The sequence below is a fragment of the Mus musculus genome, chromosome 19 (assembly GCF_000001635.26).
Source record: "Mus musculus strain C57BL/6J chromosome 19, GRCm38.p6 C57BL/6J".
In the NCBI taxonomy this organism is placed as follows: domain Eukaryota; kingdom Metazoa; phylum Chordata; class Mammalia; order Rodentia; family Muridae; genus Mus; species Mus musculus.
Genome location: NC_000085.6, coordinates 8386576 through 8405486, shown reverse-complemented (window position 1 = coordinate 8405486; position 18911 = coordinate 8386576). Strand labels below are relative to the sequence as shown.

Sequence of the window (18911 nt, the reverse complement as noted above, 5' to 3'; positions counted from 1 at the left end):
TCTTCAAGCAATTCAATCTACTGAGAACCAAGCATTCAACATATGAGCCCGGAGGGAGTATTCTTATTTGAAACAGCATGTGAACCATGCTTCATCTTAAATAATTTAACTTCGATTCTTCTTCTTAACTCTTAAAACAAAATTTAATATTAAACACAACACTTTGAGTAAAAAATAAAATGGTTCACTTTGACATCTTTTTAATTGCACATTCTGTAGTGCATAAATGTAATAGGTTAACTCTTTTATTAATTTTTTGAGATTTGCAGATCAAGGTCCATATTTGACCATGGGAATTGTGTAAGCAAAATTCCATTAAAAGTAAATTTTTAACAAATTCTGTTGCAGAAATAAAACATTAGTAGAATGCTTGGTAACTTTAAAAGAAGAAGCTCCATGCATGACACTTAACCCATTAGAGAGTAAGGTTTCTATGCCTGCAGTGGAGAAGCGATGAGGGACACATGAAGAACAACCCTACTTAGGGTGACTTTGTGAAATCTAAGTTCTTTTTAAATGTTCGGTATTAGACTACATGGAAGTATTATTTGTCTCCCATCGGAGATAGTCATTCAGTTCCAATGGCCTTTCAGGAACTCCTGAATCAAGTTGGAAGCCTAGGAAGATTCCAGATCCTTCAGATCTCTTTTGTTCTCTTCCTCGTAGGCCTTGTGGTACCTCATATTACAATGGAGAACTTTACTGCAGCCATTCCCAATCATCGCTGCTGGGCCCCCATCCTTGACAATGACACTGCCTCTGATAATGGCAGTAGGATCCTGAGCCAAGATGACCTCCTGAGGATCTCCATCCCCCTGGATTCCAACCTGAGACTGGATAAATGTCGTCGTTTTGCCCAACCACAGTGGCATCTTCTTCATTTGAATGGCACTTTCTCCAATGAGACAGAGCCAGACACTGAGCCCTGTGTGGATGGTTGGGTGTATGACAGGAGCAACTTCCTTTCTACCATTGTGACTGAGGTAAGTCATCCCCAAAAAGGAATTCATGATAGGGCTTTTCCAGTGCCACAATAGTGGATATTCATTTAATTCACTCTTCAACTTTTAGCTAACATTAATTACTGATAAATTAAATGTGAAACATTTCTCATTCTTCTAGCATTTTATTCTAAGGATGACAACAGATTATCACTGTTTTCTAGTATATATATATATGCTTGGTGCACAAAGAAGTAAAAAGAGGGTGTTGTCTCACAGGAAACTGAAATTACAGATGTTTGTGAGCCACTATGATTATGCTAAGAACTCAGGTCCCTTGTCATGGCAATAAGTGCTCTCTATTGCTAAGACATCTCTTCAACCTTAATCTCTTCAATGAATGTATGAATTCATTTTAAGCAAATACTTATGTGTCTTCTTAGATATGTTATGACAAGACAGTGTTATTCAGCCTTGATTTAAAATGTAAAAGAATTGGGCGAGTATATAAAACATCAAGGTCATCTAAGGCTATTGCTCCAAGGTAGAATGATTATGTTTCACATGTGATCCAAGATTCCATCTCAGCATTGCCACAGAAAAGATATTTTTACCTCTATAACAGGCTTGAATGTTTCTCATTATTGGAACACTGTACCACTTGGTTAAATACTTTTACCAAAAATAAGGAAATAAAAGTACAGAAATAAGGGGAGGGGGAGAGAATGCAGTCATTTCTAGGCTCTATCTATACCTAATGGAATTACATGAGACTTTATACACTGATATATGTGATCCAGAAAAGTCCTTAAGTTTCTCTAATGATTGCACTTCATGACCTATTTGAGAGAACTTTTTTTCTTTTTTTTTAATTAGGTATTTTCCTCGTTTACATTTTCAATGATATCCCAAAGGTCCCCCATACCCACCCCCCCAATCCCCTAGCCACCCACTCCCCCTTTTTGGCCCTGGCGTTCCCCTGTACTGGGGCATATAAAGTTTGCAAGTCCAATGGGCCTCTCTTTGCAGTGATGGCCGACTAGGCCATCTTTTGATACATATGCAGCTAGAGTCAAGAGCTCCGGGATACTGGTTAGTTCATAATGTTGTTCCACCTATAGGGTTGCAGATCCCTTTAGCTACTTGGGTACTTTCTCTAGATCCTCCATTGGGGGCCCTGTGATACATCCAATAGCTGACTGTGAGCATCCAATTCTGTGTTTGCTAGGCCCCGGCATAGTCTCACAAGAGACAGCTATATCTGGGTCCTTTCAGCAAAATCTTGCTAGTGTATGCAATGGTGTCCGCATTTGGAAGCTGATTATGGGATGGATCCCTGCATATGGCAATCACTAGATCCTTTTGTCACAGCTCCAAATTTTGTCTCTGTAACTCCTTCTATGGGTGTTTTGGTCCCATTTCTAAGAAAGGGTAAAGTGTCCACACTTTGGTCTTCATTCTTCTTGAATTTCATGCGTTTGGCAAGTTATATCTTATATCTTGGGTATCCTAAGTTTCTGGGCTAATATCCACTTATAAGTGAGTACATATTGTGCGAGTTCCTTTGTGATTGGGTTACTTCACTCAGGATGATACCCTCCAGGTCCATCCATTTGCCTAGGAATTTCATAAATTCATTTTTTTAATAGCTGAGTAGTATTCCATTGTGTAAATGTACCACATTTTCTGTATCCATTCCTCTGTTGAGGGGCATCTGGGTTCTTTCCAGCTTCTGGCTATTATAAACAAGGCTGCTATGAACATAGTGGAGCATGTGTTCTTACCGGTTGGGACATCTTCTGGATATATGTCCAGGAGAGGTATTGCGGGATCCTCCAGTAGTACTATGTCCAATTTTCTGAGGAACTGCCAGACTGATTTCCAGAGTGGTTGTACAAGCTTGCAATCCCACCAACAATGGAGGAGTGTTCCCCTTTCTCCACATCCTTGCCAGCATCTGATGTCACCTGAGTTTTTGATCTTAGCCATTCTGACTGGAGTGAAGTGGAATCTCAGTGTTGTTTTGATTTGCATTTCCCTGATGATTAAGGATGTTGAACATTTTTTCAGGTGCTTCTCTGCCATTCAGTATTCCTCAGGTGAGAATTCTTTGTTCAGCTCTGAGCCTCATTTTTTAATGGGGTTATTTGATTTTCTGCAGTCCACCTTCTTGAGTTCTTTATATATATTGGATATTAGTCCCCTATCTGATTTGGGATAGGTAAAGATCCTTTCCCAATCTGTTGGTGGTCTTTTTGTCTTATTGACGGTGTCTTTGGCCTTGCAGAAGCTTTGCAACTTTATGAGGTCCAATTTATCAATTCTTGATCTTATAGCACAAGCCATTGCTGTTCTATTCAGGAATTTTTCCCCTGTACCCATATCTTCGAGGTTTTCCCCTACTTTCTCCTCTATAAGTTTCAGTGTCTCTGGTTTTATGTGGAGTTCCTTAATCCACTTAGATTTGACCTTAGTACAAGGAGATAGAAATGGATCAATTCTAATTCTTCTACATGATAACCGCCAGTTGTGCCAGCACCATTTGTTGAAAATGCTGTCTTTTTTCCACTGGATGGTTTAAGCTCCCTTGTCAAAGATCAAGTGTCCATAGGTGTGTGGATTCATCTCTGGGTCTTCAATTCTGTTCCATTGGTCTACTTGTCTGTCACTATACCAGTACCATGCAGTTTTGATCACAATTGCTCTGTAGTACAGTTTTAGGTCCGGCATGGTGATTCCACCAGAGGTTCTTTTATCCTTGAGAAGAGTTTTTGCTATCCTAGGTTTTTTGTTATTCCAGATGAATCTGCCGATTGCCCTTTCTAATTCGTTGAAGAATTGAGTTGGAATTTTGATGGGGATTGCATTGAATCTGTAGATTGCTTTTGGCAAGATGGCCATTTTTACAATGTTGATCCTGCCAATCCATGAGCATGGGAGATCTTTCCATCTTCTGAGATCTTCTTTAATTTCTTTCTTTAGAGACTTGAAGTTCTTATCATACAGATCTTTCACTTCCTTAGTTAGAGTCATGCCAAGGTATTTTATATTATTTGTGACTATTGAGAAGGGTGTTGTTTCCCTAATTTCTTTCTCAGCCTGTTTATTCTTTGTGTAGAGAAAGGCCATTGACTTGTTTGAGTTAATTTTATATCCATCTACTTTATTGAAGCTGTTTATCCGGCTTAGGAGTTCTCTGATAGAATTTTTAGGGTCACTTATATATACTATCATATCATCTGCAAAAAGTGATATTTTGACTTCTTCCTTTCCAATTTGTATCCCCTTGATCTCCTTTTGTTGTCTAATTGCTCTGGCTAGGACTTCAAGTACAATGTTGAATAGGTAGGGTGAGAGTGGACAGCCTTGTCTAGTCCCTGATTTTAGTGGGATTGCTTCCAGCTTTTGAGAGAACTTCTTAGTATGTTTTAAAATGATTAACAGAAGCTGCAGAGAGTTAAATGGAGTTTCTTAGAGAAAGGTAACTTTAGCTGATAGTAGAAATAATATTGATTTCAAAAGGAATGTTGAAGAGTAAGATAGGGCTATAAAATAATATTAGGGGTTATGGTGAAGGCTTAGGATAAATGGCACTGAGTAGCTATAATTTCTGATTGGTCATTTTCTTCTTTTCTAGTGGGACCTGGTGTGTGAATCTCAGGCACTGAATTCTGTTGCTAAATTTTCATTCATGATTGGCCTATTTATAGGGGCTATCATATGTGGCCATTTGTCAGACAGGTGAGTGTGTTTAAAGTGCTCCCACCTACTCTACATGTACTTTTAGCAGCTGTGACCCATTGAAGATGAAATCTTGATTGTACATTATAGTGTTCTAGTTCTGCCATTGAACCAAAAAAAAAATCTATGAACAGATAGATATTCAAGAGTCAGGTCAACAAGACATTTTAGAAATAGAGAAAGAGTTAACTATGGAATCAAGACTAAGAAAAGCCACACCATTAATTTCATGATCTTTACATATTTTATATAAAACAGTGTCGTCCTTGGTCAAGGCACTTGGCTCCCTTCTTTTTGGACATTTAATTGAGTAGATGTGATGCCAAGTGAAAAAAAATACAGTATTTTAGTTGCTTGATCATGACAAGCAGAATGTCTTTTGATGCTTGTGAAATATACAACCATGTATATGTGATGTGTTGGTTTAAGGAGATAGTTATCTGAGTCCTGCCATCCCAGAGATAATGCTTCCATCTTACTGCCAGGGTCAAACTAAGTTCATGTTTCCAGGCCAGAAACCAACTTCTATCCTGTTTCTCCAGATTTTTTTCTTTTTTTTTTCTTTTTGTCTTTTAACCAGTAAGTTAGAAAAGAATGTAAAGAGAGAAGTTGCCTGTTATCTAAACTAAGATACCCAAGTCATAAATGTATATAACTGATAGCCTGTCATAGACCTAATTGACTACATGCAGCTTGTTCATTCATTTGTTCACTAATCATTTTGAGTTATGTGCTAGATGTTGAGAATGAAGTCTGACCTTCAAGGCTGTGAGTCAAGGACATGGTTACTTTGATAAAGCCCAACCACATACATTTACTCCCTTTATGTGACTGGCTGGCCCCAGTCAGTGACAAAATCTTAATGGAAATTCCCTTTCTCCACCCTTTGTGTCAAAATATGACTAGACAATGCTATAGCCCCCTATATCCCCGTTTGCTTTGTGGTTTCATCCTTTAAAAATACTGTAAAATTTTCCCTTCAACAACATGGTTCAGATCCTGAGCTGACCACCTGCTTGACTGATCAGAGAATTTTAACCTCACTTTTTGAAGTGATTTTTCTCAGTTTCTCCCAGAACCCAACATTGGGAAGTAATACCTATCACTTCCATGCTTGCTTCTGCTCACACATCTTCTGAGTGTTACAGAGTTTATAAGATTATGTAATTAGGCAAGTAAATACTGCAGTGAGTAATTGTGGAATAAGAATTGGCATCTTGTGCCTGATAATATGTTTTTTAAATCAACAACAATTTCTGCAAATCAACTTGATTCAGCTTTCTTTCCTGTTATATGGATATTCCTTAAAACAAAGTAGGTTGAAGCAGAGCTGAACCAATCACATATTTTTGAGACAGGATGTTTACTGGGAGATGAAACAAGGGATGTTCTAGGGGAGGTGAAACATTCACTCTTCAGGGAAGCTCAGAAATTAAACAATCAAATAACTTAAAGAAGTCCCTGAATTGACCAGATTAGTTAGTCCCCTCCTTTTTCATGTATTTGTAAGTAGTAAGTATTTCTCAGAGACACTCTCAGAAACTCTGATCTGCCTAGAAAGGGTTCAGACCAGTTGAACACTCTGGAAACACAGAATTCATTAAAGGTACAAAGTTTCCAGGAAGAGGCTCAAACTAACTGTGTTACCAGCAAAGGCCACCTACTAACCTGTGAACTATCTGTGGGCCAGACAGGACACTGTGTTTCCAGCTTTCATGAGCTATCTCCCATGCAGGATGTGCTTGGTGATAGAGCTGTCTTTGACTAATGTTATTCCTTTAAGGAATTTCTCACCCATATTCATATGAGTAGCACAATAAAATTCATTGGTTCAGCAAGTTAGGTTTTTGTGGTATCTTTTCTTTAGTCTCTTTTCAGTTCTCTATCTGAAGTAAGTAGATGTTTGTTAATATCTTTCAAAAATAGTGTCTCATAATTCTACCATGGAACAATGTTAGTTTCTTCTTTGAGGAGTGCTACAGAAAATGTCAATACTCAAAAAAGGGGGGAGTATACTTAATGAGATTCTAGGAAATATGTGTCAAAACTTTAGATAGTGTGATATAATGAAACGGATACATTAGAGACTGTTGAAGTTGGGGCCTGGTTCTTCTTTCTAGCTCTATGCTCCTGGAAATAAGACTCAAAATACATTTACAAAAACCTTGTCCATAAAGCTATGTTCTTCTATGATTATATCATAATTAAAGATAACCCAGTTATTTCAACCTACATTCTGCCACATGGCTGTTTGCCTGTGCTCAGGTAACATTCATCTATCTCCTCACATTTTTCAGGGTCGATCTCCACACCCTGACTATATCCCTGAATCCTTTCTCTCTCTCTGTCATATGTCTAACTCTTATTTCTTGCCTAAGCCATAGGCGATAGGCTTTTTAATTGACAGGTGATACATCTATACAATACACAATATAGTCTGTCTACAAGTGAAGAAATAAAACAAAGAATGTTTTTTAAAAGAACTGGTAAATAAAGCCACCGAAGTCACAGAGTACTAAATTTAAACAACTAAATCAATCAAGAACAGTATACATGAACAATGGAAAACTGAATTCCAGAATTTCTATATTTTAGTGATTCTTCTTTTGGAAAGAGACATCAAAGCTACCACCAAAGGCTTGCCCTTTAAGCATCGTTATATTTATCAATTTTATAAATGACTATTTCCTGTGAGGATATACAAGATATATTTATAGCAGTATATAATATTTAAGCCAACCAACCTTTATAATATCTGCCATCTAATCATTTTACTTAATATACTATTTATTTATGCATTCTTTTCCAATCTAAATTGAGTCATATTTACATAAGACATGTATGTTATATAAATACTTGTCTTAGTTAGGGTTTCTTTGCTGTGAAGAGATACCATTACCAATGTAACTCTTATACAGGACTGTTGTGGTAAATACAAGCTGTGCACCTAGATTGGGCATATCTACCACTACACTACCGTCTTCCCCATCTATGAGACCCCTTATAACTTGCGGTTTCTCCAGGCCAGGTGCTTCTACTCCACTTTCCTTCTTCCTCCTCCTCCATGGTGTCTTTCTCTCTCTTTCTCTCCCAAAACCATCAGCTCCATCTTCCCCTCTTTCTTTGCCTGATCACCGGCTCTAGCCTTTATTTTGTAAATTAAGGTGGGAAGAATGTTTACAGGATATCACATGAGTGCTGTCTCATTTCTTGTTTGAAGCCCCTCACAGGCGAATGAAATTAACATCAAATATAATTAGCCCCAGGGATATCTGCAACACAGGGCATTTAATTGTGACTGGCTTACATTTTCAGAGATTCAGTACATTATCATCATGGCAGGCAGCATGCTAGTGTACAGGCAGACATGAAGCTGATATATCATCATCAGAAATGCTGAACTGACCTGCCTGATCTTCTGATGTCTTGGTTTTTCATCTGGATCCAGTCAGGACACAGACATCAGAGATTAATACAATCGTTGGTGTGGACTTCTTAAAACCAACCAACTCCCCCATTTTCCCTACCCTTCCCCCTCCCTTCAAAAATATCTCAACACCCATATTAAATTTGAAGAATTTATGAAGAGTCGTTGTCTCAGTTTTCTAGGCTTTGGAGCTGAGGGTGGTTATTATAGGTCTTTCTAGGGAATGTAGGAATGGTCATAATTGGAACAGGGAGGAATATCTAGAATTGATTGCATAGCCATAATCTCATTTGGTAGAAATCTTCTTAATTGCTACTAAGCTGAAGTCATAATTTCTTAAATGGTATGTAATTTGATGCAAAATCAAAGGTTTTCATTGGTATAAAATTATTCTATTGATACTAAAAATTTTGATGTGCAGGGCTTAGACCCAGTCCTTCTATTGCTGTTATTATAAACAGATCTGAGATGTTTACGCCTGTGAGTTAAGGGCCAAAGAGGAAATTCATGACTTTGAGTTTATTGTTAGTGTGTTTTCAGTAATTTTAATTAGAAATGGCTGATTGTAGAGAACAGTTCCGATTACTTCACATAAATAGTTAGTTTTCAAAAATGTCAGAAGTCCACAGAATGTGACATTTAATGTTATTTATTCACTTGTGATTAGTCTGCTCTTGACAGCTTTCTCTGTCTTGGATTCAAAGAAGAAACTGGGCATCTTTGAGTTACTCCAGTTGTGGCGAAACAGCCACAAGGCAAGAATTGCCTCACTTCATCTACAGACATAATACTGTTCAAAGAAAGGGCACAATTACAGCTTAGGACAGCTTAATTCTGCTGAGACAGTGTAGGCTAGGTCTTAATATCCCTGTTTCTCTAAGTCTGTCAGAAGATCCTTGCCAGTAGGTTGAAGACTGATGCTTCAATGTGTTGAAGTAAGGGACTGTTCAAGTAATCAGTAGGCTCTATAATTTGGCTAAGTTTTGGAAGCTGTGTTAGGCTTCCTATTAATATCAGTCATTCTTGGATTTATGATGGGGTTGAAAAACTACATAGTCTCCCAGCCAACCTAGGCTTTTTACTTTGATAGGAACTGATTTGAGAGGATGGTTTTCAGATGGCATTCAATCTAAAGCCAAGGCATAGCCAGGTGCAGAACTATAGACTTTTAAGTAAGGATAGATGACAGAAGTTCTATTTAATTAACAAAGATGATTTACTGGGTGTTATAAGTGGTCTCATAGATGGAGAAGATGGTAGTGTTGGCTGTATATTCTGTAATATAGATCTCAAAATAAAATTTTAGTAACATCAAGATAACCTTTCTGTTTTATTCTGTGGAATCTAGTACTTCAGGGGGGGTCTTCCTCTATCAAATCTGATCCATATAACCCTGGAAGGTATAAATACCTTAATCACCTTTTACAAAAATTCAAAGGCAAAACCCTTTCCTCAAATCAGCATATCCTTCAGTTGGTAACCAGGAAAACCTGTAGCTTTCCCTCTGTCCCAGAGGAACAATAAAACAACCACAATAATCAAAATCACACACATTTTAGCTTATTTAGGCCTTTCTAATGTGTCATGTCAGGATATTAACTCAAAATTCCTATGGAGTCCACATTAGAGAACATGAGTCTCCTGCAGTCTTTATTATACCACCTTTAAAACAAATGATTCACACTTCTGTCTATACCTGCTTATAAGAGGCAGCTTGTCAAACCAGGATTTATACCCAAAATTCCTATGAAGCCTAAGTTAGACAGAGTTTGAGTATTTTGTAAGACTTATTAGAGCAATATCCCATCATGTGGGATTCAGTTATTCGTGGGTGTGAGGGGGACCGCAAACCTGAACGAAAATGGGAGGAAGGGGAAGAAAAGCCAAAGACCAAATAAAGTTGTCAAGGTATTCGTTTATTATTCTGAGGTGCCTTGTATTAAAGCATACATTGCAGGGAATAGGGAGTGGTCGAGGGGGAATTTTACAAAGAACACAGAAGAGGGCATCTGCTGACATGAGGGCCAAAGTCAGGCACCAGGCAGCGGGTACTCTGCATCTTATCTCCGGAACATAGATCCTCCTTAACAGCCTTGGGGTGTCAGGCCAGGCTCAGGCATAACTTATGTTCTTGGAAGTCATGAGAGTCAGGAAGAGACAGGGAAGAGAGGACTATAATTCAGCTTTTACAGCCTCAGGTGCCAGGAAGGGAATAGTGAGGAGGGAGTGATAACCAGCTCCTAGCACGAGGCCATTTGGCCTGTCAGGGAGATTTTGAAGGCCTCGATTTCTCACGGGATGGTCTCTGACATCTCCCCCTTCTGAATTAAATTTGATAAGTCCACACTTAACTGAGGTGATCAAATGATTTTCTCATCCTTGGATGAGTAGGTATTAACCATGGCTGGGGGGACATTGACCCGATTCCTCCCGTGGGTGCTGTCACGACCCACACTTGTGGCTCTTGGTATCTTTTGGGTAAGGGAGGCAGAGCCTTAGAAAAATTTTTTATTTGTAAATGAAACTAGATACCAACCTCCATCCAAACCAGGTGTGTCTCTCAGGGAACTCAGAAATGGTCTATTTGGACCTTCCCCTGCAATGCTTAGCTTGGACCCAGGCTGGGCCCATACTGGATTCGTATTATCACGAACCAGCATGCACAGTTCTGAATTTTCTGCAGCTCCCAAAGGAGAATTGTCAACCTCAGATTCAGCAAGACCTCTACAAGAATTGTATCAATTGTAACACCACAATTTGTGGCTCTTAAGCTATATTAGGAGATGGAGGTCACCCCTTCTCGTCCCTATTATCTCCAAAGCCTGAGGAACCAAGGGGACCCTGCATTAGTAGCAAGGGTGGAAAATTGGAGACAAGTCGCTTTTTCTGCCTTAGTGGGAGGAGGATCTTCTTAGTCTGAGTCCTGGATATCCAGCTGATGGTAGTGGACTGCAACCTGCTTACTTAAACCAGCTTCAATCTGTGACTTAACAAAACTGATTAATTTTCTAAAGGCCTAGGGGCCAAAAGACAAAAGCAGTAAAATACCCATGAAAGGTCCCAAAAGAGTGGGAAGTAAGGTAGTGAGCCAAGGAGAAGTGGAAAACCAATTTTTATACCAATATTCTTGTTTCTCTTTGTTGTGTTTTCTCTCTTCTAAACTAGCTCTAACTTTGTCTATGCTATCTTGAACTAAGCCAGTCTTGTCAGAATAAAAACAACACTCCTCTAATATCTGAAATTTCTGTTTTTGTAGCCTTAATATTTGTTATATCCTGTCTTATTGTTAAGACCACTACTTCTAAGACATTAACCTTTGCCTCCAATTTTTTATCTAGAATAAGTTGTTAATATTCTTATGCATATCATTAACAAAATGAGCAGTATGCAGCTGTTGATCTAAAGCTGTGGTATATATTGAAGTTAAAATTACAATTAAAACAGTATGTCTTAAAATTGCTCATTTGACCTTTTCCAAGTTTGCATTCTCGGATTTTTAAACCAAGGATCATTTCCTAACTCTAACAGGCAGCAAAACATAAGCAGGTCTCTTTTAACAAAATCATAACATCAGATTCCTTATCTAAATTAGGATCTACACAATTTGTTAATTGACAACAATTACAATGAATGTGAAAAGACTTGTCAAGATTGGTGATCTTAACTCTTAAAATTATCTAACAATATAGCCTATATGTGAGGTACACAAGCTTTCACAGCTATAGGGGAGTTGGCCTGAATGGCCAAAAACAGTGTCTCTGATGAAATCTTGTTAAATACATTGTAGCAGTTCCTTTGCCTCACAGGTCATCATTTATAATTGTCCTCAAATTGACACCAGGTCAGCTCTCCTTGCTGTAGCCCATGGCGGAGATAGAAAGTTTCTTCATCTTGTTTGCAAGTGGCTGCTCTCCCTGATTCCTCTTTCTCTGTGTGCTCAACACAGTTTTCTTGTCATCACTGCCAGGGCACTCATGAACTCACAGGTTAGTCTGTCACACGAATCATTTTGGAAGCTAGCATGCTTCTGTAGCATTCTGTGGAAAAAAAAACCCCAGAAACACCGCCCCCCTTTTCCCCATAATAACTTTCTGCTCAGGCTCATGCCATGTGTCAATAAGTGGATCCTTTTAATCTCACCTAGACAGGATTATGTCTAGTTTTAAGATACTATAAGGCATTTATTAAGTTCTTTGACATCTAAATTTCAAAATTCTTAAAAATAAAAGTATGATTTAAATAATGTGCACGGGGGTATAATTTCTCCCCTTTTTTGTTTTTAAGAAGATAGAGTTTTTAAAGTTCGATAATATGTCGTCTTTGAGAATTATTAAATTGTTGACAAAACATCTCAAATACTTGACTGTTATAGTCAATTTTAATATAACATGGACAGTTACTAATTATACTTTCAATTGTTTCTCTTGAAGAGAGATTGTAACTAGAATGTTTGAAAAGTTATTATAGTTACATGTGTATAATTTATTTATTTATTAATCAGAAATAAGAGAAAATTAAATTAAATTGTCTCTGCGAATAACTAGCTGCTAGGGAAAAACAGCTTGATTAGTAAGTCTAAAATCTAAAAAATTATAAGGGTCCTGAGTTTGTATCTTTTCAGGAGCTATCTGTAATCTTTATCAGTTAAAGCTTTATGTAAACCTCTATAACACAAAAGCAAATCCTGGGAGTCTTTTTCAGGCAACCCAGGACAATTTCTTAACTGTCCTAAAACAGTCTTCTGAAAGGAACAGTATTTTTTCTTATAAGTTGCATAAGCAATTGCAATCTTGAGAATTAATAGCATCTGAGGGATGAACAATTCTAAGCAATTGTAAGCTCTGAGATATAATAATGACTATTAATATACAACTTAAAGTTTGATTGTTCAACATTTTAAAACTCGATCTACAGCACACAATTTAATTATCTGGGCTGAAACCGGAGAAAATTCAAAAGAATAAGTGTGTGATCTAATTTACACATACTTTTCTCCCATAGAAGGGCTGTTTTTAAACACAGTAAATTGGATGCATGCATGCATAAATTTATAAAAGATATAGAAGCATGCATAAAAACATTATTTAACTTATCTTAAGATAATGACTATCAATTTTATTAAAAATGATGGTATGCAATAGATCAAACATCAATATTCTGTAATAACCAAATTAATGGCTGTTTGGAATAAGGAACAGACACTTATACATATAAGCGAACTCTGTACACTATAACTTTATATAAAGTAGTCAAGTCAAATTGCAGCCTGATTGACCTTTTATAAACTTTGAATTTAAACCTTATTTAGAACAACACCTGGTTAGGTCTGCAACAAGGCTCTTTTAGCTAAAAGGAAGGAAGGGAGAAGTGAAGTCCCAGGTTTCCCTAGTCACGGTTTGCAAAACAAAAGTAGTGCCACACAAGCCTCGCTGAGGCTGCTCCCCTCCGAGCTCAGCTTCAACCCAAACGCAAACTTTTCTCAATCTGAACACTCTGCCAGAGTCCTGGCCCAAAGATTATCCCTATTTTGAAGTATCCTTAAAGACCTGTTTTCTTGGGTTCCTTCATGTTGTTTAGAATGACTCCAACCCGGAGTTCCCAATTTTAAGCTAACTTTCTGTTACAAGCAAAAGGCTGCCTGCCCCTTTAAGAGCTCCATTTGCAATTGGCTCTCAGCAGGGCTTTTCCAGTTGTACTTGACTCCCAGCCACAGTGCAGCGTAACTTATCAGTTTCTGCTGTGCAAATTGAGACTGCTTTTTAAACAAGTTAAACTAAATCAAAGGATGGACAGCCAGCAGATAAAGTTTTAACCATTTATATTTTTCAACATGAAACACAGAACAACAATCATTCAAAGAACAAAGCAAAAGCAAACATAAATAGACAGACATATGGACCATTTAGTGCACCAAAACCAGACAATAGACAGACAGGGAATAGAAGTTGATTTCTCAAAGGGACTCAGATATACTAACCAGAGCTAAGAATATCTCCATAAGAGCCAGAGAGGAAGCAGGACGTCTCCCGTTTTCCTTCTGTCCCTAGGAGATCTCTGAAATAGCTTATTTTCATTTTCTTTCTTTTTTGCTAAAAGATCCCAAACAGGGGATAACTGCTTTTCTGAAACTTATTTTCTCTCTCTCATGTTCAGACTCTAATTCTTTATCTCCTTCTTCTGGGAATTCTGCCAGAGAAGGAAGAGGAGTCACAGTGATAGCTTCTGATAGTTACTCCTCAATAAGAAAAGATGGTTGCAGGGACCGCATCAGGACTCTCATTAGCTAATTTATCATTTTAATCTATACTTACCTTTCACCATTTTTTACAATGTATCTCTGCTTCATCTATAACAAACCATGGACATACCTGGTCTATGAAAATTAAAAAGTTCATCAAATCTTTCTATTTAACTCTAACTCCTCTTTCCCTGGTTACTATCTTTAAGCCTTTAAGGAAAGCTGCCTCTTCAGATAGCTTATATTCCATTTCGTGGAGTGGAGATGAATCAACTCACCGAAGACTTCTTACTCCCATGAGCAGCAGAAGCGGTCCTTCACTACTTCTAAATTCGTGGGGTCTCAACGAACTTCCCAGGAACCTCCACTGGAAGGAAATATGATCCAAACCTCACCCTCATGTTGGGCGCCACTTATCCCATCCCATGGGATTCAGTTATTCGTGGGTGTGAGGGGGACCACAAACCTGGAAGAAAATGGGAGGAAGGGGAAGAAAAGCCGAAGACCAAGCAAAGTTGTCAAGGTCTTCATTTATTATGCTGAGGTGCCTTGTTTTAAAGCATACACTGTGGGGAATAGGGAGGGGTTGAGGGGAAATTTTACAAAGAAAGAAGCGGGCATCTGCTAACATGAGGGCCAAAGTCAGGCACCAGGCGGCGGGTACTCTGCATCTTATCTCCGGAACATAGATCCTCCTTAACAGCTTTGGGGTGTCAGTCTGGGCTCAGGTGTAGCTCATGTCCTTAGAAGTCATGAGAGTCAGGAAGAGATAGGGAAGAGGGGACTATAATTCAGCTTTTACAGCCTCAGGTGCCAGGAAGGGAATAGGAAGGAGGGAGTGATAACCAGTTTCTAGCACGAGGCCATTTGGCCTGTCAGGGAGATTGTGAAGGGCTCGCTTTCTCACGGGATGGTCTCTGACAGAGCAATATCTTTATACCATCTTTAAAGCAATTGATTCAAACTTCCAGTAATATCTGCCTATAGGAAGCAGATAGTTTTTAATTGTTAAGCTCTCTGCCTAGAGCAGCCATCCTGTTATACCATCTATCTGTTGTGCTCTCTACCTGGAGTCACAGACACTTATTTAATAATACCCAGTATAATATCTATCTGTTATGCTCTCTAGCTGAAGCCAAGACTTCTATTATTTAATACATGTTCATAGTAGGTTATTAACACTGATCTCTCTACTTGGAGTCAGTGACTAATATTCCTATCTAGTTCTGAACTGCAGGTGAAGTTTCCCATCTTTAAGTATCAAAAGGTTATATTTCTCTCTTTATATCAATGAATTACCTGGTCCAGAGCCTTATGTACCTTTGTTTCCTTTATTCACAGGGAGGAGCTGAGTGTAGAAAGATGCACGTTGTCTGTGTCCCTGTTTAGGGGTTGGGGAGGCAGGTTGGGGAGGGAAGTATACAGGGAAGCGAACACAGAAAGGCTCTCTTGGGCATAGATGCTTCTCTGTCATTCTCTGTGAGCCCCTCAAACCCAGTAAGCTTCCTATCCACTGTGCTGCAGTCTATATGACTGCCTCAGCCCTAATCAGGGATTGGGGGCAGTGAATTTTTATCTCAGGTTAGTTGAGTTCAAATCAATATGTTGGGCACCAATTTGTTATGGTAAAACTCCAACCCAAATATGCTCCAGCACTGAAAACACAACTCAATTAATGTGAATAAAAGCTGTGTGCCTAGATTAGGCAGATCTACCACTACACTACCATCTTCCCCATCTATGAGACCCCTTATAACTTGGGGTTTCTCCAGGCCAGTGCTTCTGTTCCATTTTCCTTCTTCCTCTTCCTTCATGGCATATCTCTCTCCTCCTCTCCAAAATCATTCAGCTCCATTGTTTCTCCACCCAATCACTGGCTCTAGCTTTTATTTTACAAATTTAGGTGGGAAGAAGGTTTACAAAAAAATCACCTGAGTTCTGACTCATTCCTTGTCAGTAATTCCTTGACTCATTAGCCCCTCACAGGCGAATGGAATTAATATCAAATGTAATTAGCCCCAGGGCTATCTGCAACACAGGGCATTTAATTGTGACTGGCTTACAGTTTCAGAGGTTCAGTACATTATCATCATGGCAGGAAGCAGGCCAGTGTATAGGCAGACCTGATGCTAGAGAAGGAGATGAGAATTCTATATCTTGTTCCAAAGGCAGGCAGAAGGATATTGTCTGCTGCAGGCAGCCAGAGGAGACTCTCTTTCAAACTGGGTAGATCTTAGCATTGAGACCTCAAAGCCTATACCAACAGTGGCATACTTCCTTCAACAAGGCCACAACTACTTCAGGAAGGCCATACCTGCTAATAGTGCCTTGTTCAATCACAAACACATAAACAATATGCTTAGCTGGATGGGGTTGTCCCCTGAGGTCCCACATCCTTTAATCTCTTTATCTTCTTGAACACAGATCACTTTCTTGTACCATACATTTTGTATTTTTTCTTTCTCGGCTCGTGTATTTTTTATCTAAATGCTCTTCATAAGTTTGAAATCAAGTAACCAGATAACAGAAATTATTCTAGGGTCTTTTGAGATTTCCTTTGCTAATGCAATGACTCTAAATCTCCTTTCCTTAGCCTCAGTCAGACTCTGAACCAGGGTGAAAAGCAACCACATTTCCCCCTAAAATATTACAAAACACTCTCTGGGCAACAGACTAACATTATTGTCCTCTGAAACCTCTTGAGCCAGGGTTCTAATCACTCTTAGCGACAACATCTTCCATATTCCTACTAGGCCCATTTTGAGTTAAAGCATACCACTGATTTCCAAATTCCAAAATGTCCAAATCCACATTCCTCTCAACAAAAACATGGTCAGGCCTGTCACAGCAATACACGACTCCTGGTACAATGTCGGTCTTAGAGTTTTATTGCTGTGAAGAGACACCATGTCCATGGAAATTCTTATAAATTTAATTTTGACTGCCTTGCTGTTTCAGACATTCAGTCCTTCATCATCATAGCAGGAAGCATGGCACTGTTCAGGTAGACATGGTGCTGGAGAAAGAACTGGAAGTTCTGTATCTTGATCCAAAGGCAGGCAGAAAGAGAATGTATTCTGCAGGTAGCCAGGAGAAGGCTTCCTTCCACACTGGGAAGATATTGAGCATTGAAACCTCAAAGCTCACCCCCACAGAAAGTGCATTTATAAATACACTTTCCAAAAAGGCCACATATATTTCAACAAGCCCACACCTCCTAATTGTGCTACTTTCCATGGTCCAAGCATATTCAAACAACTGCAGTACTTATGATATGAAGTGTATAATTCAAGTTATGATGTGACTAAGATGGTGAGAGATGCAAATAACACTTATGTTTGCTAGTTCCCATTTGTTAGCACAGCTGCTCCTATAAATTCTATACAAATGATTTGTTCAATTTGACAGAAAGTATTGCATTTCTAGTATTCTGAGAAACTCAGAATTTTGTTTTCCTGTGCTAAATCTGTCTTCCTTTGTGTTTATTCATTCTCTGTGTTGCTCATTTCTCTGAAAATTTCTAGAAGTCTCTTGCCCTGCATCATGACTGTCTTATAGCTTGTACTACAAAGTGGCATAGAAATTTCAATGTCAATAGATTCATATTCAGGAAACGTAGCTTTTACAAAGGCACAGATTAACTATTACTAAGATGTTACTGTAGCCGTACTAAAATTCCAAGTGCTCGCTTAGGTACCTAATTTTATAAGTACTGTATGTATTTTGTACTATGCTTATGTGTCCACCAAAATTTCATGTGTTTGAATATTTTGTACTTTAGCTAATTAAGGTGTTTTGGGAGGACACAGAACATTTGGTAATGGAGTTTGCTTGAAGGAATTGAGTTGCTTGTGTACATATTGTGAGAAATACCTATGTGAGGTCTGGTATGATCTCCATTTACTAGTTCATTCTCTGTCTGAGTCATTTATCTTATGCACATACTGAACAATTACCACGATTTATTTATTTTGTATCTGTTGGTACTCTACCAAAATACTTCTTCTACCTTAAGTAGCTTTTAACAAGTATCTTGTCATATCAATGAAACAAATCAGTAATAAATATGCTAAGTATATTATGTGTTATGGTATCTTTATGATATGCTATAATATCAACATAGTATTTTATCATATGGCATGAGATAGTCAAATTGCTGGTAAGGAATTGAGAAAAATATTGTTTAACAATGTATTTATTTATAAAAATGAAAAAAATCTCTTGTTCATGCAGCCTCTATTATTTATAATTCCTTATTATTTATAATTATATCTGCTTTGAAGTTTCAAGCAAACCGAATTGTTCCTCTAATCTAATTTTTTTTCTTTTTTTCAGGTTTGGGAGGAAGTTCATTTTAACATGTGCTTTATTACAATTTGCCATCACTGAAACCTGTGTAGCTTTTGCTCCCTCCTTCTTCATCTACTGCTTACTTCGATTCCTGGCAGGAATGTCTGTGGAACCCATATCAGTAAATAGTCACTTGCTCAGTAAGTCAAAGAGTTTGAAATGGGCCCTTGCTCAAACTTAGGTCTTGACCCTCAAATCCCTTTCAAGTCAATGT

At 38.3% G+C, this 18911-nt stretch overlaps 1 protein-coding gene across 7 annotated transcripts in view; it reads left to right on the top strand.

Moving 5' to 3' along the window:
* Positions 1 to 375: 375 nt before the first annotated feature.
* The window catches only part of Slc22a30 (solute carrier family 22, member 30), a 69741-nt gene continuing 51205 nt past the window's right edge, over positions 376 to 18911 (top strand). For 4 of the 7 annotated variants that reach the window (XR_877676.1, XM_006527136.2, XM_011247262.3 and 1 more), the window contains exons 1-3: positions 376 to 983; positions 4579 to 4682; positions 18683 to 18837. Coding sequence is in view for 6 of the 7 variants with exons in the window: in XM_006527136.2 (XP_006527199.1) it covers positions 582 to 983; positions 4579 to 4682; positions 18683 to 18837 (661 nt within the window). In the remaining variant the exon portion in view is untranslated. The remainder of the gene's footprint in view (positions 984 to 4578; positions 4683 to 18682; positions 18838 to 18911) is intronic. The other 3 variants (XM_006527135.1, NM_177002.3, XM_006527137.2) reach the window with 3 other exon arrangements.